The following is a 22,390-nucleotide window of genomic DNA, read 5'->3' on the forward strand; positions in this document are numbered from 1 at the left end:
TATTTACAACAGTGTGAGAAAAGGAAAAGCTTCATGAGGGGAAAAGTGCAGCTAAAAAAAAAGAAAAATAAGAAGAACAAAATCTGTCAAAAAAAATCAAACCCCCCCCCCCAAAAAAACAGCAAAAGCCATTTAAAAAATTAAAAACACTGCCCACTGGTGGATGAAGTTTTAGTTGCAATTTGCAAAAAGTACCTTTGAGGGCTTTGTTTTAGAAATGTAAGCCAATCAATGCCTGTAGGAGGCAGTGTTTAATTCAAATAAAAGAAAAGTTAAAACACACACACGTCTTTCAGATTCTTTAGTATTTAACAAAGTGAGTGTTTGTTCACATGGAGACAACTTTAACTCTGCTGTCTTTTAAAAATGAAGCAATGGGCTCAGATAATTTCGAGTTTTAGTTTATTTCTCCAGAGAAAGATTTCTGCAGATCTGAAACGCCAGCTTGACAATGCTGCCCCCAAGCTGACGGAGGTTGACTTTGTGCTCCAAGGATCAGACACCGAGGTTCATCCATGGCACCAATTCAGTTGGCTTAAGCACTCTCTCAGTGTGTGTGTGCGTGTGTGTAGGCCAAGGAAGACGAGTTTTTCACTGCAACTTGTTTTACTGAAGCTATGCAAGTTTGTTGAGACTTCATTTCAGGATTTGTGGGGTGTGTACGCTGCATAGTTTTAAGGGGCAGAAACTTCATTCTGATGCAAGAATACCTTTGACAGCTGGTCAACTCAACACCTCAAAGACCAAGGAACTGGTTGTGGACTTCGGGAGGTCCAGACCAGGTCCACTGCCAGTTCAGATAGAGAGACAGGAGGTGGAGGTGGTCAACGCATACAAGTACCTCGGGCTGTGGGTGGACAACAAGCTGGACTGGTCATGCAACACAGAGCACCTGTATAAAAAAAGGCCAAAGCAGACTGTACTTCCTCAGGAGGCTGAGGTCCTTCAACATCTGCAGGAAGCTCCTGAGGATGTTTTACCAGTCTGTGGTTGCTGGAGTACTGTTCTATGCTGTGGTGTGCTGGGTGAGCAGCACAGCAAAGGAGGACTCATCCAGGCTGGAAAAACTGATCAGGAAGGCTGGCTCTGTGGCCGGCATGAAGCTGGACACTCTGGTGACAGTGGCAGAGAAAAGGACACAAAAGAAACTGCTGGACATTATGGACAATGCTGGGCATCCTCTGCACACGGCCATACACAACCAGAGGAGTCTGTTCAGGGACAAGTTGCTTCTCCCAAAGACAAGAACCAACAGACTTAAAAACTTCTTTGTCCCACACGCCATCAAACTGTTTAACTCCTCTCTGGAGGGGAAACAGGAGGACAAAGGAGGGGGGAGGACTGTAGTGCCTTTTCACTGTGCAACACTTTTTGTTAATATCCAACGGTGCAATAGACTCACAATACGTGAAATGTGCAATTCCCTTGCATTCTTATTCCTATTTATTCTATTTATCCCTTTTTTATACTCTGTATTTATATATGTCTCTGTATTTATATATGTGTATATATGGTATATTTCTGCTCACATTCTGTAACTTCTGTCGGTGCTGTGCTATTGGAAACCGAATTTCCCGGAGGAACCCACCCAAAGGATTAATAAAGTTTTATCTAATCTAATCTAATGTGTGACTGTTTTACAGTACTGTGCAAAAATCTTGTTTCCAAAGAGCCAGACTGCATTGTAATTTTGTTAAAAGCAGTCATTAGCAACAGCATTTTAACACTGCTTTAACACTGACTTATGAATTATTCAAGCATAACTCAAGGGATGAACCAGTGTTGTGTCTACAGAGTAACAGACAACTTAGCAAAGAACCCATTTTAACTTCTTTAAGCACTTAGATACTTGCAGCCTGTTGCAAAAAGAATTTTTCCCCAATTTCTTTAGCGTATCTATAAAGCTGAAAAGATGAAACCATTTGACAGCCCCCCAAAAAAACAAAACAAAACAAACCCAGGAAAAATAGTATCGCTAGTAGCTGGAAAAACTGGCAAATCCCAGTCGATATAAGGACACACAGACGTTTAGTGTGTCCTTCTACAAATTTGAGGAAACTTGACACGTGGAGAACAAAAGCAGCCAAAGAAGACTTAAGGAAAGCCTAAAAACTGTTCTACAGCAGATGAACAGTATTCTGAAAGGCATGTCCTTAAAAGAAAAATCCATCCGTCTACTGTTCACTTACACCTCATTAGAAACAGGGAAGGGAAACAGGGAGAAAAGACTGAGGGTATGCCAAATTACTCAAGAGCTGGACTGAAAATCAGGTCTTATTGAGATGTTAATTCCACATTCCTGCTTTAAATTATTGTCACTAAGCACAGACAGGATAAAACAGTGAGTGTCTACAAGCATGTGTAAAACACAGGGGAGGCTTTGGTTTTGAGGTGCTTGTCAGCCAGTGGTGTTGGTGATGTTCCCGCTCCATCATGGTGATGATCCCAAACACACTGCTAATACAGTAAAAGCAAAGACAGAAAAAGACACTGGAACAGTCAGACTCACAGTCAGCTTTTTTGTTTAGACCCAGTATGTATCCATGTATGTCTACACGTTTCAATACATTGTTGGCTGTAGACTTTTGCACAGTACTGTAAAAGAAACCTAAGAAAAAGAGCATTTCTCTTTTGCTGTTCTCCAACGACCATGAACGCACCAACGCTGTTGGTCACTCTACATAGCTAACTTGATATTGTTTATTAGATTCATGTCACACCGTGTAGCCTGCAATTAAATCTTACAGTGACCCGGCGCTCTAACAGGAAGTCTTTCATGCAACTCCTGTGACAAACACACAGAAGCACGTTAGGAGGCAGCTAATTTATTCAACTACTCTCTGGATAGCTTCCACAGTTCATGTATACTCAGACACTTATTACACATTCAAGCAAGGGGGTGGAGTTTCTAAACTACCCCCTCCCACCCAGGAGCTACAGCTCACATTATACACTCACTGCTGATTGGTTAACCCAGTTTGGGTCCAATCAGGGCCCTGATTACAATCACGTTCATTAGATTCCAGCCCATCACTGGGCCACACAGATTGATAAAGGCAATAAACTAGGATCTCATCTGAAATATTATTTAACATTTAAAAAAAGGACACTGACAATATTCAGTTCAGAAGCGATCAGGATGCCCTAACAGAGAAATTCGTTGTACCAGCCGGCACCCTGGAAATGTCTTTCACTGAGCGGTGCATCTTTAACATCATCCACCCCACCCACCCCCTCTCCCCACACTAGCCTGCGCTCTTTACAGTAGTTCCCAAGTCACATGATCTATGCAAAATAAAGGGCTCTTGCATTACAATTTCTGATTGGGTTGTTCTTTTCTGACAAAATATGAAAATCTATAGAAAAAAATCTTCATCATTCAATAAAAGGTAGAGATATCAAAAAAAGAAAAGAAAAGGGAAAAAAAAGCTGGCTCTCCATCATCTTTCAGCTCGGAGGCCAAATTCCAAGGAGAAGAAATTGCACTTGAGCAGCTCAATGGGTCTTTGAGGGCTTTTGCCACCTCAGCAGCAGGGCGACGTTTCATTTCTTGCGGGCATGCTTGTATTTGTCCACGTAGGCCTTCACCAGGTTGGCCACCTTACCAGAGTTCACCTCCCCACTCTTGCTGTGACACACCTGAAGTGGAAGAAAAGCCAAACACAAAGTCAGGAAATACTGATCCCTAAATGTAACAGTCTGTATGTGGTTGCTTTAAAAAGCAGCAGGCTTTTATTTGGCCTTCACAAAACCAAAAATATCGAATGTTAGCAGCAACTGTTGGCAAATACACTCAATAATGATAACAATAATAATAATAAGCTAGCTGCTCTCAGAGTTTGTGTGAACATTACACCTGGTTACCACACAGCTAGGTATCTGTATTCAATATAATTTAAAGGCTGTGTATTGGGCTCTGATTGCATTAAAAATGCAGGTGACAGTAAAAGAAATCTGAGGGTTTACCTTCTCTACTGCCTTGCGCACTATCTCCTTGTACTCCTCCTTTGTAATCTCCTTCTTTTGGTAAAATGGTTTGATGGCTGTCTTCACTTCATTTATAGCTTTCTCTTGGATCTGTTGTTTCTGCAACAGTAAGAGGAACTTGGATTATCCAAAAGACAACAAACAGAAAAGGGCAGAGAAGAAACAAAACTTTACTGAATGACCTTTGATGGAGTGACAGATCAGTTACCTTTTCTTTTTTGGAGCTGTCAGCCTGGGCCTTGTTATGCTGGCCGGGCTGAGTTGTAGAGGATGGCAGCGCCTGGCTTGGTGCCGGCTGGCCTTGTGTCACTGCTACAACCCCAGCTTTGGTTGGGGTTGGAAGCAGGACTGGTTTCACAAAACTCACCTTGGTATTGGCCATCTAATGCAAAATGGAAAAAATCACAGAGAGAATTATGGGAAGAACTGCTTGGAGACAGTTATTGTGCCCATTTATAAAATAAATAAATAAAAACATTAGACATTCAGGAATTGGAAACTAATCCTGCCCAAGACTACCATACCTGTGCAGCGTGGCCGTCTGGCTGAACCGCTGCCGTCTGGCTGCCTTGCTGCATTGGTGGAGGTGGTGGAGGAGGAGGTGGGAGGCCCTGAGCACCCACAGCGGGCACCTGCAGCAGCGGCACAGCAGGGTGGAGATGCATGGGGACCTGAGGAGGCATGGCATAGGGTGCTGCAGGCTGCAAGCTGACCGGCAGGGCTCCTTGTGGGGCCTGCATGGGGTAGTGATGAATAACATTAAGCTGCGGAGGATGAGGTGGAATCACGTTCATCAGAGGCACCGGAGCATTACCAGGGACTGCCTGGAGAGGAGGATCGCTTTTTGGAGGATCTGGAGAACAAGGACCACAAATAATAATGAAAAAATGTGAGGGGGCAGTGAATCATCATGTGTGAGAGGCTAAATAAAACTCTGTCTGTGCTTATTCACGTAGGTTTATATATAAAAAAGTGCAGGAGAGGATTCGCAGAAGGCAGAATGAAAAGAGCCCCCTTATATCAAAAATAGATGCTGTGAGACTTTCAAAGGAATAAATTAACTTCAAAGAAATCAGTTTCATCTAAATCGAATAGAGTGCAGGTACCTGGGGGTAATTTCTAGTTGTTCTCTCCTCACACATGAACTAAAATTATCTTCTTCTTGTTGGCTCAAAGAGAATATTCAACACATACCACCATAATGTATAGCATGCTTCTTTACTTTTCAACTCTGCAGTGCAGACAACACAGTGATGCCTGATTTTTTGGAGGTGTGTCGACAAAATAAAGAGGTCTCACCTGCTGCAGCTGGTGGCTGCTGCTCTTCCTCCTGCCGGCTCCAGATGCCCGGGCCTCTCTCCCTTTTTGAGTAATAGTCTTGAACATCTGCAGGCAGTGTCCTCCTGACAGCCCAGCTGGATGCAGAGGACCAGCCTGAGCGGTCGACCATAGGCTCGCCTGACTCAGGCTCTTTCCTGCGCCCGCCGCCACGGTTTTCATTGAAGCGGCTATATGCGTCGTTCCCTGAATTGTTGCCTGTACCTGAGAAGTTGTTCCTCGACTGCCAGCGGCTGTCAGACATTTCTTCCTGTTGGTTGTAAAAGTTGCGGTTGCCACCACCACGTCCTCCGCCCCGGCCACGTTCAAACCCTCCAGGGCCCCCTCGGCTTCGTAGTTCTCCTCTGTTCCCACCACTTCCACGATGGTCTTCCCAGCGTGAGCTGCTGCTGTACCCGAAGTCCCGGTTCCTTCCATCAGCATCTCCTCGAGTCTTTTCTGTAACCCAATCGGGATTGTCTGAGCTCTGGCGATCAGGAGAACTTTCTGCAGGAACACCATTTTCACAGTGACCAGCGCTGCCATGATACCTCCGTCCTTCACTGCCAGACCCACCACCGGCTCCAGATCTCCAGCTTCTACGCTCCTTCCTCTGAGGAGACTGCTCTCTAGATGTCGACCATTCAGGGCTGGGCCCTCGTCTGTGTGATCTTGTTCTAGATCGAGATCTAGACCGGGACCTTGACCGGGATCTTGAGCGGGACCGTCGCCTCCTTCTGTCCCGACTACGATCTCTCCTAGAATAGTCTCTGTCTCCATCCCGGTCCCTGTCTCTTTCTCTGCTGCGAGCCCGTGAAGAGCGCCTCGGGGAAGGGCTGCTGTCACGTTCTCTAGACCGTGAGCGCGAACGCCTGGATGTTTCTCTCTTTGAGTCCCTCTTAGGTGACCACGTGGAAGTTGGAGAGTGGAAGCGAGATCTCCGCTGCTTGCCATTCTTCCTCTCTTGGCTCCTGTCTCTCTCCCTTTTGTCCTTGGCGCCTTCATCTTTGGCGACGTGGGTTTCAGAAGTTGTAGGAGGTGGTTTTACAGGAGCAGGGGAAGCAGTCTCACTCGGAAGTTCCAAAACGGGGTTGTTCCCATGCTCGCTCGTGGGTGAACTGCAGTCCATGGGGACAACACTTGTGTCATCCTTGGATCCTTCCACAGAGTTGTCGACTCCTGAATGCTCTATTGATGCCAGCATTTCTGCCTCAATGACCTCTGAAGCTTTCGCTTCTTGGTCAGCTACATTTTCCTCTCGAGCAGAGGGAGAACCAGGTTGTGCTAAACTCCCACATGATTCAGCCTTCACTTTCTTTGAAGATTCTTCATTGTTGGCATCTTCTGACTCTGCACAAATGTCCATTTCATCATCCTGCTCCACCTTCTCGTCACACTGTGGAGACACTGCATCTTCCAGAGCATTCTGGGTGGAGGAGTGGGATGGGGATGGCGAAGTCCTTTCCTCTGGATGCTTTTCTCCAGAGGAAACTGGACTGGCCTGCTCTTCCTCCTCTTTTTTGCTCTCGACTCCTTCAGAGCACAAACCAGGGCTGCTAACAGCTGACCCTGAGGGACATGAGACGTCACTCTCACCTTCGTCGGCTTTCTCTTCTTGCTCGTGTTCATCACTTTGTTCCTGAGCTTCCTCACTCTCCTGTCCCACATCATTCATAGCTCCTCCGGCTCCCTGCTCATCAGAGGAATTGAAACCATCCTGTTCCTCATTGAGACTATCTTCAGCATCAGACTGCTGCTGTTCTGAGTGACTTCCATCCTGCTCTTGTTCAGTTTTATCTTCCTCTTCTTCCTCCTCCTCCTCTCTGTTTTGACTCACGTCATTTTCCTCCTCCTGTGATGCTTCCTGTGCCTCTACCTGTGCTTCCTCCTGCACTTCCTCACATGCCTCTTCCACTGTGTCCTCCTGTGCTTCCTCCTCGCTAGCTGCTGGACTGTTAACAACTTCCGGAGAGCTTTTTTTTCTCGTTGTAGCTTTCCGTTTGCCGCTAGCCTTTCGGTTTGTTACTCGTTTCCCTTTCCTCTTGGCCGGCACCTGAGAAGCCTTGCCAGGCCTTGTGGACTGGCTAGCAGATGAGTCGGAGTCTGACAAACTGGACTGTGGAGGTGTTGAAGGGTCAGATGCAGGAGTCTCTTCTTGAGTTTTGCTGCTGTTGCGTCCTGATCGTCTCGACGGTAGAGGCTCTGTCTCTTTGGTGGGGGCTTTGGAGGTTGAAGCTCGGCCACCTCTCTTCTCTCCTCCTTTGGGACACGTGATGGCACAGACAACACCCTGAAACACTACACGGGAGAGAGACTGGTTATAGAAGCCTGTGATTCATTATTATTTTGGTCCAGTGTTTCCTATAAACAGCAGCTGCCGTTTGAATACAGTCATTTGATTTTACTTCTTACTGATATCTAGTTCAAGACTTTAATGGTTCTTCTACATTTCATCCATCCATACAGTCACTACAGTCACCTAGAGACCGTACAACATTAAAAAGAAAACCCCAACAAACAGACAATCCCCTATGAGAAAGAACTTGGCAACAGTGGGAAGGAAAAACTCTTTTAACACAAAGTGTTTGAACTTAATAGCAAACATTAAATGTGGGGGCAGAGCAGGTTATCCACTAAAGTCAGTGGTTCAAAAAAACTGAAATCCATATTGCCATCACTGTGTGACAGTGTAGGCAGTATTTGCATAAACATTTAACAGAAAAGAATAAAGCTCTGTATCATGTGTACGAATGGAACGCTATAAAAGTAATAGTCTAACTAAACGAGACATGTTCACTATGATCATAGAAAAAAGTCAACTGTGTCGGATGTGTCTCACCAAAGTTGCTCGGGGTGAACGGTGAGCTGGAGGTAAATGGAAATGAGCCAAATCCAAATGGAAACGTGTTGTGATTCCAACTGGTTCCATGGAAACTCTGCCTGTAAAACCAACAAACAGCTAGAGGTCAGATTTTATCTCAGTGCGTTCTTCATTCTTACTTTTGCACAATTTTAAAGTCCCAAAAACCCAAAGAAGAACTCATTCTAATGTCCTGTTTGAATGGACCCCAATCAATGTTACGAAAACAAACTTTTCAAGAATTTACCAAATGAAACATTTCAGTGTGCAGTTTTAAAGCTCCTGTGTTTTATACTCAGGACAATTACTTGTGTGTGCTGTTCTATAGTCCTGACTGACAGACTAAACCACAAGTGTCAAACTGAGGCTGTGGATAGGATCTAATGAAAGATGTTGTCAGTTTGTGAAACGGTCACAGCAGTGGGAATTTTATTACCTTGAGGTGCCATTAGCAGGGATGGGAGCAGCAGGAGAGAGCCAGGGACAGTGCTGCACCTGGGGCTTGCACTGCTTGAGTCCAGTGTCATATGGTATATCTTCTGCCAGCCACTCAGGATCTGCACTGCAGGACAGTGAAAGCAGGGTAAGAGTTACAAAAGTGTTTTCTACACAGCACTAATTTGAATTTCAGATGTAAAGTTATAGTCCAAAATAAATGGTTCCCAGGTACCCAAAATATCTCATGTTCAGAAGCAGATTTACCCATCTTACCTGCCATCCTGCTTCTGAACATGAGATTTGGTTTCTACAGTTAAAGTTAGGTCTAAACTGTAATCTGTCAATTATTTGATGTTACCTATTCTTAGAAGAAGCAGACTTTATATCTGTAAAAAGGTCTATACTTACAGCTAATTTTACAAGTTAAATCCCTGACTTTTTAAGTGCTCCTCAATACCACTTTATGATGCAGCAATGACCAAGATCGCCATGGAAACACAAACGTAAAAAACATCTGTCTAATTTCCATGTAATACACTGATGATAGTTCAAAAATAAAAGCAAGAAGCTAAAGTATGTGGTTAAATTTAACAACATTTTTCCAACTTGTTTATCAGTGTGAAAAGAAAAAAAAAATCACTGTGGCTCCAAACGATATCCGAACCGAAACATCTTCAACACACAGTGTGGGGAGTTTCAGAAACGCTTTCAGGCACCAGCTTTAACCACCACGAGTTGTGGTTTTCTTCAGGAGTGTCATTAAACTTGCACCTTCCCATATCCAAACACCAACTTTTTCTGGTATGTCTGCCTGAAGTCAAATTTGTGTGAACTGAAGGTCAGCACATTACAAAATCAATGTTTATTCATCTTAGTTTCCCTGATGTTTCCACCTTCAGTGGCTCTATCCCCAGTGGGTTGAAAACCACGGGAATAAAGCAGTTCCACTGACGGAGTTGGTAAGGATGTTTTCTTTATCGTTTTCAGGGTTTTTCAGGGTTTCGATCTATACACTGCAGCCTCAGGAGACCCTCTGCCAGCATCGAGAATTTTGTACTTTAAGTTTTTTCCTTTTTTTTTTTTTTTTAAAGACATGAGCTCAAACTGTTAAGCTACAATGTATCAGTCTACTCTTACAGTTAATCCTGCTTACACATAAAAAGTCAACATTTGGTTGTTTAGGTGACATGTTAATAGTGCACAGTTAGCACAATAATTCATCACTGCACGTGAATGAAGTTAACCACGATTCAGAGCTGTCCTATCAATAAAGCCTTACTGACATAGAATGTGAAACATAGTCTGGCCTGTTTCTAAAACAGCAAGACGTTAATGCATGCAATATGTCGAAGAGGCACTGTGTGCTGGAGTTTTGTGCAGTGACTCCACTAATAACTTTTAATGTTAATGTGTTTAATACCATAAAACTTTTTAAAGATCCACCTACTATGTTTAGAATTCAACCCAATTTTTTGACTTCTCCAACTGATCGACTGAGCGCACTTTAAACATGATTGCTGTAAGCACCTTTTTAAAAAATCCTGACAAAGAGTACAAACTATAAAAAACTACTAACATATTATTTCATTAAATCAGTGTCACTTACACGTCCTGTGCTGACGTGACTAATGAAACACAGGGAGGAGGTGACCACGTACAGCAGTCTGTTCCTCTCACCTGAAGAGAGAGAAATGCAAAGAATCAACAGTGACATCAAACCTAACAGTGAAACATGCGTGTGGGACAGAATTAAAAAAACAAAGCCGCTACCTTTTTTCTGCTCAGTGAGGAGGGATCCTCATCGTTACCTGGAAACACATTTAAAGACGTGAGATTGCTGACACAATGTGGGAAAAGGCTAGCCACATTTCTGGGGCAGAAACGCTCTAACATACATTTCCTCACAAGTCCTTTTGTTTTAGCACCTGCCGTCCTCTCCACCTTTTGCCGTCTCAACCTTCTTGTGGGCTTGCTTCTGAAAAGATAACCATTTTATCAGTTCTTGGTTGCACTCACAGTCAAATGGCAAGGGCCGGCCTAAGGGGCGACCCAGTAATTTAAGTAAGAAACAGTCTAACACTCACTTGAGACAGACTTTTTGTTTAGGGTTTCTACAGCAGCAGTTCTCAGCATCACTTTGAGACAGTCGCTTCCTCACAGGGACCTTTGAGGATAGAAGCATGTTTATTTAATATTTTATTTATTTTTTAAGTACATATAAAGACAAAGGTCATGTGAGGCAGTGTGGTGGCTTGACAGCTGGTCTACATGTGACTTGGAAACAAAACTAATTTTGACTGCTGGCTTTACCTTCTAGGTCAATCTCAGGCTACCTCAAAACCACTTCAACCAAATTTTTTTTTCAGCTGTTAAAATTCTTCTTAAATACACTTCAAATAAACTGACATCACGGAAAAATAACGCTCCGTATTTCTCGTTAACAGGAGGCAGCGGGTGTCTCAGCTTTACAGCGCAGGAAATTTCAACAAAGCTTAAAACAACAGCAGTAAACAGAGAAAGCAGCACACTGACCTGCACACAGCCAAGAATCCTGTCCCATCTGTAAACATGACTGAAAGGTCTTCTATCCACGGGGCAGGAAGGAGCCATCTGCAGCTTCAAATTAAAGCAAACAAAACATCATTAGTACACTAATACGAATGAAAGGCATGCATGCTTAAAGGCTTACGGGCTTTTCCAGTCTGACATGAGGGAAATCACTAAATGCTATTTTTGGCATGAGTACTGGCACAAGAATATCATTGCTAACACCTTTGAACTTTTCCCTCTGTACTCAAGGCTTTTCACTGCCAAGTTTAAAGAGAATAAACATAACTAAAATCATCAGACCTTCCCCAACTTCCCTGGTTTCCTCCAACAGCATGTGGACCGGGGCCCAGTGTCAAAGCTGAGCAACACTAGCTAAATGTAGCTCAAAAATCCACTAATCACTAATGTCAACAAACACCCAAAAACCTTGTTATAAGGAGAAAAAATAATTAATACAGCTTCAGGTAACATTTTTCCTGCAACAACTTTAGTGAGGAAGTAAACTAAGGTTAGCCTGTAAGCTGTTACGCTGATATGTGTCTTTGCTAGCAAGTAACGTTAGCCAACATTAACAAAAAGAAAGCCAGTTTTAGCACATCAAACCGGGCTTTGATGGCATTGGTTGTTTTCTCACATCCCAAGTCACCTTTGTTGTCAATGCACTAATACTCATTAAAATATCATTCTGGATCTAAGACAGAATATAGTGATTAATTCACAGACAGACCAGATATATAATTGTTCACTACACATGATATGACCTAAAATCACTTCCACTTAGATAACGCTAATATAGTAGTGGAAGTGAGTGTCACCTCTGCCCATGTGAGGAGGCATCTGAGGCAGAAGACATGGCAGCAGCTATCAGGCATGGCGAGTTCGCCTCCAGCCAGGACGCCCAGGCAGATAGGACACCTCTCCGCCTCCTCGCCGTCTGCCCCATCAGGCGGGCCCTGGCCGCCTGTATACGCCGCAGAGGAGACACACAAGTATGAAAAATATTTACTTACACCAATCAGTCTTAAAAAAATAGTCTGCTATGTTTATGCAACATGCAGCTAAACGAAGGTTAAAATTTCTCACCGCTTCCAGCTCCAATCATGTCCGGCCCCTGGCTGTCGTGATCCCCACTACAACAGAGGGAAGGTGACAGAAATGAAGGGTTGCTGATAGGAAAGAAAGGGGCACAGCTTATGACATCATCAGGTTAGATACTGCAAGATACTGAATGTAGCATGTAACAAAACAATCTCTTTTTCCCCCCACAGAAGGTTAATGGTAGATAAACAGCCTTAGTTATCAGTTATCAGTTTACTATGAAGCGTCTTTGTTAAAGATTTGAATTTTTATCAAATCCTCTGAACAAACCTGTCAGACACTTCCTACTAGCAGGTCCCTTGAATTTTGACAAATAAATAATAAAAATTACAAATGAACTGCAGAGAAAAACTCCCACCTGGCTCTAAACAATATAAGACAAGATTGAGGTAAGCCTCTTTCTTATTTTAGAAATAAGCAATGATGTCCAAGCTCAGTTTTCTCTGGGAATCAACTGTGCACATCACACCTGGTTCACGCTGCAGAATAGAGACATGCAGGTAGTGCTGGGCGATATGGAAAAAATATTTATCACGATATGAATTATTTTATATCACGATAACGATATATATCACGATATACCACCTGACCTGTGGTCGTCTGGAAAGTATGCGGTCTTTAAACAGCGAGTGGAGAGGGTGCAGTCTTTGTTTGAGTTACTGTAAAGCATGTCGCAAATCCGGGTGCACGTAAAGCAGCACCATGTTGCAAAACAACAAGACAGAGTTTCTTTGTGAAAAATGTCATTTTTTTATACTTTATTTTCTCTTGCATAAAGTTAAGAGTATGTAAAGTGAGAAGACAACATTAATATATTTGCACAGGCTATTTAACCCTTTAAGACCTACCATAGAACCAAGTCCACCAGAGCTTATCTTAAAATTTATTTATTTTGAGTGTCTTCATAGTTTTATTTTTGAGATACACAAATTTTTATATACTACAGGAAAAATGAAAATAAATAAATGCAAATTTGCAAAAACACAGCATGTGCATCAAAATAAACGATTTACAGCAGTGTAATTTGACTTCTAAGCATCCCAGAAACGATACAGAAGAACATAAAGTCAAACATGACTTTTAAAAACACCAACATAGGCTTTGAAGCTTAAAAAACTACATTTTCCGCGAAAATGACATCACTTCCGGTTTCGGACACGTAATGGCGGACATGCGATAGTTCGCACTGAGTTATATTCCAACGTAGGAAGTGTTATGAACAGCTGACCGGATCGGCAAAGCCTGTTTCTGGAATATTATGTTTTTGTTGCTGCAAGTCTGGAATATTATGTTTTTGTTGCTGGAAGTGCTTTTTATGCAATTTTTGCAAAGCTATATGTGGAAGGAAGCCGTGACCTAGAGCAAGCTAATGGAATAAGATGTAAGTACAACTCCTACCGTTTCATATGCAAAAAAACCCATTATTGCGCTACCTTACGTGGTTACAGTTCTACAGGGATTTAAAAATAGTTAGGGAAAACGGAGTTTGCCTGCTCCGACCGGTTTAATGGGGTTAATGATATATTTTATGTAATAATTTGTAAAATTCGGGTTAGAAACGATAGAAACGATAGAAGACAAATGGCACGATAGACACTTTTCTATCGTCCACACGATATATATCGTCATATCGCCCAGCACTACATGCAGGTATATTTACGTTTTAGGATGATTACATTATGCTGGATCAACATCCTGCACATGACTTTGCGCAATGCAATTAAAGAATACTGTCCTTTCTGGAAGAGGTACATTCACTTTTAAATCCACACTTATTCAGTCTTACACAAAAACAAAATCTGTCAATGCAACATCAGCTTAGTGGAAATACAGCAAGTCTACCCATGGTGACACACCAAACTGCCACTTTCACACAACACATTCTGCAGAATAAGCAACACTAAAGTAGAAATCTTTATGACAAGTTTCAACCTGAGCTTGTGTGATTTACACTGCCATCATATTTTTGCAAAGTTCTGTATATATTTTTAGGGCCCATTAGCTGGTTCCAGGACTGAGAGAGAATGCTTTAACACTGTCCTATTTTACAGAGGAGGCAAGAAAAAAAAAAAAAAAAAAAACAAGGACTAAAAGCGTTCCAGACCTGCACACAAAGCAACGCGCTTTATAATGAGACTGACAAGACTAAAAAGAACCAACATCAACCACGATTTTCAGTGGCTCATTTGAGGTTGGCATCTTTCACGGCTCTGCATCGATCCGTATCTGAGAACGGTGCCTCCAAATGTTTGCATGCAGAGTTTGCATGTTATCACACAACAAAAACATTTCTTTGTGTCTTCACAGCTAGGGCTGTTCGATATAACGATATATATCGGATGACGATATAAAAACGTCTATCGTTTCATTTTACGCTATCGTTTGTTTCGTGGTGTCGCAAAATAAACCGTTTACGGCAATATTTTTTCATTATTTTGATGGTCACTGTAGTGGCTATATTAATTTCTTAAAGTTCTCTCTTTCTCTTATATTTATTATAACAACACTACAGATGGACAAGCACCTGTTTTTATGCGTTGTCGTTAGCAACAACGACAGTAAAACCAATGTGTGTCCACTTGTTTACTTTCCACATAAACCTTTCACAATAAAGCTCAAGATCCTGTTGAGACTTTTCAAAATAAACTGAATCACGTGAAAGATGCAGAGTATTTACGGATGAGAAGCAAAAAAGAGCCGTCAGGTGCTAAAAAATAAACCTTAGACTCAAACGTTTGAACAGGCTTTTCCCCGCAGCACGCTGTGTAATAAATACTCACAAAGAAAACGGCGGCCGTTACAACTTATGTCTAAAAATGTATAGTTTCATACATCAGTTAAAACACTCGACTCCAGGTACGCGACGCCCAGCTGGAAACACTTCACGCAAGTCGAGCTGCCCGAGATTCACAGAATTTACAGAAAATGTTACATTTTTGTGATTTATATCGTTATCGAGATATGAGATTTTGGTCATATCGCACAGCCCTATTCACAGCAAATTTGTGAATGAACACGGTGTTCAACATGACTGAAAAGCTCGGTCAATGGCTCTTTCCCTCTCGCTCTCTCATCATATTATCACAGGTTTACCGCTTAACACAAAGCTTTGACTTAGCTGGATTCAATTCAGTTAACATTGTCATTGCTTCTCATGTATCAGCTCAACTCTTCGTGCATGAGCAGGTGTGCTAAATCGCTAAATCAGCACTCAATAGATACTAAAACACAAATAAACGCAGCCTGGCCAGAGAAACTCCTATACGACAAAAAATACTGGAACCATTTAAGGGCTGTATCTTTAATATTTAATCAAAACAGACGGCAGAAAAAGGAGAATCAAGCATGACCATAACAAAACAGCATAAGGGAATAAGGACTCTTAATGTCTGTGAAGGTTCTCAGTCATCCAGGTCATCGTAGTTAAAGGACTCTTAATGCTAAGCATAAGTATAAAGCATAATTTTTATGCTTAGTTTTTTCCATGTTTGTTACATTTTCTTGTAAAAGGTCCAGAATGAAACATGCCTGCGGAGGCAGATGTTGCCTTGCAGATTAAAGAATGATTCACCGTCTATTCCTCTCAGTGAAGAAAACAGTTTGTTGATCTAACACGGAGGGATTCGTACTTTGTATGAGCAGATCCCAAAGCCAAGGTGTATTTATAAGGAGTGGAAGTTAAGTGCATCCCACTAATAACTGTAGAGACTGAGTGAATGGTGACACTTTCTGTGAACTTTTGAGTTGTTTGTTTACTGAGACAATCAAAACTTGTTTGACTGTCTTATTGATTAAAACTTTGAGTTTGAGAGAGTTGATTCTCTCAAATAAAAGAGTACAGTTAGAGTACTCGATTGGATTGGAAGCAGTAAAGTAGGAGAAGTAAAGTTGCTAAAGTCTTAACAATACAATCAAGACGTGACTGAAGTCCTGACTTTCTGTTGAGTTCAAGGGGTTTAGCAGAAGTACTGGATTAACTGTTTAGGAATTACAACCATTTTTATACATAGTCCTAATACTTCCCAGATACTCTGTCAGGCTTTTACTGTAGCCACCTTCAGCTGCTGTGTGTTTGTGGGTCTCTCTGCCTTCAGTTTTGTCATCAGTAACTGTTGCGTTAAGGTGATTAAATGAAATTGAAGAATATCCCATTTCTTTGTCTTGACAAACTCTTGGGTTGCTTTTGCAGTATGCTTTGGGTCATTATCCATTTGTACTGTAAAGCACTGCCTCATCAGTTTTACAGCATTTGACGCAATCTGAGCAGAGCGTACAGCTCTGTACACTCACAACTCCTCCTGCCACTTCTATCAGCAGTCACACCATCAATAAACAGTAGTGACCCGTTTCTCGGCTGCTCTCAACTTGGCTACAGATTATGACGTTATCTTGCACTTTTTTGGGGCCACAATCTACCCCAGATTTTATCTCCTTTATTTCTTTTGAAATAACAAAGCGATAAGCCTCACATGCCAATGAAACTGCTTGTCAGTCAATAAAATAATTCCTAAACAGAGAATACAATACTTTCGCTGAAATCCCTGAATAAATAATTTATCAGAAGAAAAATAGCCACTGTGCAATATGACCTAATCATAGATAATACACCCCTCTACTGCTGTAATAGAACTAAAAAAAAAAAGGTGGAGTACCATTAAAGAACTGAGTATCTCTTGCAAAAAGATTGTAGCTTAGTCACACCTGTCAAGTGGAAAAAAACTACTTTTGCAATTCACATCTATTTTTAAATAAGATGTGTATTAAAGCAATAATCTATCTAACAATGTAAAATCAGAAATTCTAATAAGTGTTGTAAGAACTAACCAATCAAAACTCAGTCAATAACAATATGATACCCAAAAATGCAATAACAACATATCGGTGGGACTGTCAAAAGCTAAATGTGTTTTATCAGTTGTGACATGGTACAGATTTGTATTTCTCGTAAGTTTTATTGTTAGCATTCTAGTGAGAAAGGCATCGTGCCAAAAAGTGATTTCTGTTTTTATGTGTAATGTCTTTTCTTATATTGGTAAAAAAGACTGTAGTCATCAGGGTTTATGGAGGGATAATATATCACTTAAAATATGTTTATACAACTATTATGTTATATTTGTTGCAACTTCTGCTGCCCTCTTGGTCAGATCACTCTTATAAAATACATTTTTTTTAATGTAAATAAGACGGTTTAGGTGAATGAAGGATGTATAAAATCCACTTTCAAAAAAACTAACTGCAGCTTCTACCTTGTGACAGGAATGTTGTTTGTGGCTCAAAATGACTTGGTATCATTCATGACATAGGGTTTGACAGGTTTCACAAATTATAGGACAACAAGTCAGTGACAACTGTCTGAACACAAGCAATCTTTTTTTTTTTTTTTTTTTGGGGGGGGGGGGGGGGGGGGGAATACCGGAAATCACTTTTTTGCCACAACAGGGGAGTGAAAGGTTCATTAAAGGCCCCACAGACACAATTAAAGCAACAAGGAATCCCCCCCCCCCCCTTTTTTTTTAAATTACTCCATAATATTCATCTGTGTTGTGCTCATTTGGGCTGATATCTTGGCGTGGTAGATGTATTTTTGGAACTGATGAGGGAATTTTTCACTACTTTACTATTACAAACCTACTACTGTTAGTTACAATCACCACTATAGATTGTGTTGCACTCAGGCCAAGAAGTGAAAGTGAAATGGTTTAGATTTGATTTATTCCGGCACGCTTGGTTGGGTAACAGTTGCCTAAAACCAATACAAACAGGTACAGACAAGATTTTTGACCAAGTCCATGTTATAGCGTCTATCAGTTGAAGGAATGTTTGTAGCCTTCAGGCTTCAATGTCCTGAACGCACACTTGAGTGTAACTAACAGTCTGAGTCACTGTGAACAAACCGAACTCCGCCAGGCCACCACACTTCTGAGAGTCTCCCATAACTGACCCAGAATCAGTCTGGACATTCCTATCCTCCAAATATGAACACTTATAATTTGTTTGGCTGAAGCCCCTGCAACGGACTTAGAACACAGCCGCATTACTGAACAATTCAAACAAACGAAGTCAACACAGGCCATTTCAAGTGTTTCCACTCGGAACACCGGTTAACTGCGAAGCCCGAAGGCAGCTTCAAAGTCAGTCTTTTAAATGTAAATGCTAACTTAGTTTAAAAGTCGTACTGCATCAGTAAAAGGTGGGGTATTTGAAAAGCTTGTTGCGTGTTTTTGCCAGTACGGCCTGGCTGCTGGAGACACAAAATTAGCTCCAACTTGTTCAACCAGTGCCAACACGACGGCCACAACACGGTTGTTGTTGGTTAGCTAGCGAGCTACTGCTAGCTAAAAACACAGCTACATTTGGAGCTAGCAGACTGTTAGCACGGCAGTAAATAAGGCTAACTACCGTTTAATATCAGCCACGATGATTGCACTGAAGGTCACAAGTTAGCTAGCGAGTTTAGCTGAGAGCTAACTAGCGGCTTTGAACAACAGCACCTGCTTACGTTGCTTTTAGCCTCCTAGCAGCTAGCTCCGCTTAGCTAACGTCAGGTGTCGTTACTCACCGTTTGAGCGCAGCTGCGGCTGGTTTGCGCCTAGTAAACGGCTTTTTAGCGTGCAAACTCCTGCTAGGGAATGCTGACCAGTCACACAATCTGGGAATTGTTTTGGACTAAAGAGCGAGTGTAGCTTTCCGAAAGTCCCAGCCACATGTCTTGCAGTCGGGCTGCGAGTTGGTGCCGTTGACGCCCCCTATGGGAACCGCCGAATATCACAAAGGGAATACCTTCTATCTGGCATTTATTTACATGGAAAGAGAAGCAGCAACAGGTGGATGAGAAAGCAGACTTTTTTCAGCATTCACTTACGCTTTCTTTGACGTTATAGGGACTTTCGCCTATATTGCTGATTTATCTCATTAATCCAATAACTCCAAATGATTAATCCAAATAAATCAGTACACAATTATAATAACACTCTTACTATAATTTAAAATGTGAATAAATACATATGAAACTTAAATACAATCAAACACACATGATAAGTCATGATGCAGAACAGAGAGCTGAAGTTTAGTAGAGTTAGTCCAAAGTCCCAGGTCCTATCAAAGATACATTTTATACTGACTCTGTCCAGTCTGTTGAAAACAACGTAATAGCAATGTACAGATGTCTGTTTTTACACAGGCGTCTATTTCTCTGCCCGCCTACTTTAGAAAAACACATCTACACAAACCATCGCTTACTCGCTTAATGTTACCTGAGGCAGAGCATGTGCTAGTAGTAAAAACAAATGTAGGTATAAGCCAGAAATTTTAATCAACCACAAATTCTGTGCTTATAATCACGCAACCTTGACTGAAATGAGATTATTTGTTTGGAACAAAGACCACAACAGTCAAAACACTGCCAGCACTTTCTAACTGACTGAAACTTTATAGCAGGGAGCAGAGGTGTGTTTAAGGATGAGCTGGGGTGTGGCTGCACACTCCGAGGAAACATCTGCCCACCCACTGAAACCTCTCAAAATAAATTACAGTGTTATCTGTCATTTTGTTTTCTGTCATTTTGTCTTTGGACTAGAAAAACCAACAAGAGTTCTATTTGCCATTTTAAAGTTTTAGTGTGCTTAATCAGTTTGGCATTTCCGTTTCACGATCCCCACACACATGACTATTATAAATAAGGGTATTAAAAGTCCATTTCTACCCTAAACGTACACATAAACTTCATAAAGAAGTCTTGATATTGTTGTGTTTATTTTGTTTTTGGGGGTGTGGCAGTAGTTATAGTAGTAACTTCTTCCCCCTGAGCCTGGTTCTTTTGGAGGTTTCTTTCTCACTGTTGCCAAGTGCTTGCTCACAGAATGTTGTCTGATTGTAAAGGTTTTCTCTGTATTGTTTTAGGGTCTTTACCTTACAATATAAAACACCTTGAGATCGCTGTTGTTGTGACTTGGCATTACTTTTAGAAAATTGAATTGAATTGCTAGAGGAACTACTGAAACCTACCAAAGATCCAAACCACAAGATTAGTGGCACAGTTGCATTGCCTGTTGCTAAACTAAACCTACATTTATGTAATCTAAAACCAACATTTTTCTTGTTGCCCACACAAATATCATAAGGACAACAATCAGGTTAGCGCCTCAGCTGGGCACTGAGCAGAATAAAAAACCAACACAAAGTGTCAGATTACTGCTGAATGCCCCAACACAGTGTGATTTTTGATGAATCCTGAAAGCTTTCTGCAGTGTCACATTATGCACAAAAGATGTTTTGGGAGCTGTGGGAAGTGGAGCGCTGAGCAAAGTCATTAACTATTCAATTATGTTAAAAGGATCAAGCCAAGAGAAGTGTCCGGTGGTTAAACGGAACAAAAGGTTGAGCTCGCCAGCAAATGGAGGTTGTTGGGTTGTATCAGAAAAGAGTGCTGTTTGAAGTCCCAGCAACCAAGCATGAAAACAGAGAGTTGAATATTAAAAGCACTGGCATCTGTTCAGATCTCTCTGAACAGAGAGACGGGCCCAGGGAAGGAGTCGTCTGAGGTTGGTCTAAACCAATTGTTTAGATCTGTTTTTAACAGACTGTCATGTCCCTCATTGTAGATCATTTAGATGGGTTTGGAGTAACAGGAGCAGGATCCTTCCACTCTTTGATTCTTTTATGTTTTTTTCCCCACTCTTTCATTCATTACTATTCTCCTCCCTCTCACTGATTACATCTTTGAATTGCATCTGTTTGAAGTCATTCCTTTGAAAATTATCTGTGGTTGTATGAATTTTTCAGCCTTTTCTGTTTCTTGTTTCAGTATGCAGTTACCACTCAGTCGATTGATATACTTTTCCTTCCATTATTCTACATATATAATGACATTCATAACTATTTTTGATGGATGTGTTCAAGCTCAGTCAGGTTGGATGGGAAGTGCTCATACTCAGCATTTTTCCCAAAGCCTGTGGAAGTTTCCTGAAGATTCCTCTTTTCCTCTCCCCTGATGTCTCCCTGCCACAGCTGCAGGAAGCCATCATCACCATGATCCTGCTACCACTGTGTCTTACTATAAGGATGCTATTTCCTGCTCAGTGTCTGTTGTTTGCTTGTTTATTTTCTATATGCCACTGGGAATTGTGGTCAAATAGCTCAATCTTTGTTTCATCAGAATGGAGGATTGTACTCTTCGTGCTGGTTCGTGGGCTTTTTGCTATCTCTTAGCAGCCTGTCACGTGCCTTTTAGTGAAAAATTCTTTCAACTGGGACATTACTGTAAAGGTCATTTTGGTGAAACACTGCACTGGTGTTCTCTCATGCCTACAAAGGAACTCAGTGACTATGCTGTTCGTTCAGGTTCTGGGTTACCTGTCTGAAAAAAAGGCTCTTTGTCCTAAGCACTCTGTTTGGCTGGGCAGCCAGATCTGGGGAAACTGGTATTTGACAGCAAAAATGTAATGATAATTGGAAGGCTCCAGACTTCACCCGTTTCAGAATAATGGAGGCCAGTGAGCTCTTGGGTATTTTCTGTATTCCTTTGTATCTCCAGTTTGTTCCTTGGCATAAGCTTGTTTCCAAATCTACAGACAATTCGTTTGACCTCATGCCTTTCCCTCTAACCTGATGGACGTACGTGTGTGTGTGTGTGTGTGTGTGTGTGTGTGTGTGTGTGTGTGTGTGTGTGTGTGGCTTTTTGCATCTAGTGCTTGACATTAGGCACAGGTAGACTCAAGGAACTAATAAGAATGTCAAAACAGCTCATGTTGATATAAATTCAATTAACAAAACAAATAACAGTGCAGGTTTTATTTTGCCTTTATTGATTCGAGTGCAGATTGAGAAATGAATTGAATACATGTTAAGAAGAATATTACTTTGTTCATTTATCAATTATATTTTTTTCCCCAGTGAGGTTTGGTTAAAATATATATATTTAGGATTACCCAATTTCTTAACTATTCATTGCTAACTTTTAGCATTCAGTTTATCCACTGTTTATTCATAACCATAAGCTAACAATATATACTTAGAACATTTGGTAGTCTCTTTCAATAAGCTGTGATGGAGACAAATTTGTTTGGGCAAGCAGCATGAGAAATTTTCCCCATCAAAGATGTGGAGCTACCCGCTGCGGGTAACCACTTTAACCATTTATCC

The 22,390-nt window shown here is 41.5% G+C and overlaps 1 protein-coding gene across 3 annotated transcripts; it reads right to left on the reverse strand.

The window, feature by feature from the left end:
- Nucleotides 1-2,144: 2,144 nt before the first annotated feature.
- On the reverse strand, nucleotides 2,145-18,986 carry scaf11 (SR-related CTD-associated factor 11). Of its 3 annotated transcripts, none has more exons than XM_063501191.1 (15): nucleotides 18,810-18,986; nucleotides 12,236-12,282; nucleotides 11,968-12,113; nucleotides 11,135-11,212; nucleotides 10,687-10,766; nucleotides 10,498-10,577; nucleotides 10,373-10,410; nucleotides 10,209-10,279; nucleotides 8,601-8,726; nucleotides 8,144-8,244; nucleotides 5,287-7,602; nucleotides 4,512-4,840; nucleotides 4,196-4,369; nucleotides 3,967-4,086; nucleotides 2,145-3,639 (listed from the first exon to the last, which is right to left on the reverse strand). In XM_063501191.1, exons 2-15 carry the CDS (start codon nucleotides 12,252-12,254, stop codon nucleotides 3,544-3,546), a joined length of 3,774 nt encoding a protein of 1,257 aa, XP_063357261.1. In that variant the 5' UTR covers nucleotides 12,255-12,282; nucleotides 18,810-18,986; the 3' UTR covers nucleotides 2,145-3,543. The 3 variants fall into 3 exon arrangements, with proteins under 3 accessions (XP_063357261.1, XP_063357260.1, XP_063357262.1); XM_063501190.1 differs by having other exon boundaries at nucleotides 2,148-3,639; nucleotides 11,135-11,218; XM_063501192.1 differs by lacking the exons at nucleotides 2,145-3,639; nucleotides 3,967-4,086 and having other exon boundaries at nucleotides 4,512-4,721; nucleotides 4,802-4,840; nucleotides 11,135-11,218.
- Between the last annotated feature and the right edge of the window lie 3,404 nt (nucleotides 18,987-22,390).

The sequence above is a fragment of the Pelmatolapia mariae genome, linkage group LG17, assembly GCF_036321145.2.
Source record: "Pelmatolapia mariae isolate MD_Pm_ZW linkage group LG17, Pm_UMD_F_2, whole genome shotgun sequence".
Classification (NCBI taxonomy): domain Eukaryota; kingdom Metazoa; phylum Chordata; class Actinopteri; order Cichliformes; family Cichlidae; genus Pelmatolapia; species Pelmatolapia mariae.

Coding starts and splice junctions, on each gene's coding strand:
- scaf11 (XM_063501190.1), bottom strand. Junction 11,219..11,967: donor GCCTCCTCACATGGGCAGAG/GTGACACTCACT, acceptor TTTAATTTGAAG/CTGCAGATGGCTCCTTCCTG. Junction 10,280..10,372: donor CCTCACTGAGCAGAAAAAAG/GTAGCGGCTTTG, acceptor CTCTCTCTTCAG/GTGAGAGGAACAGACTGCTG.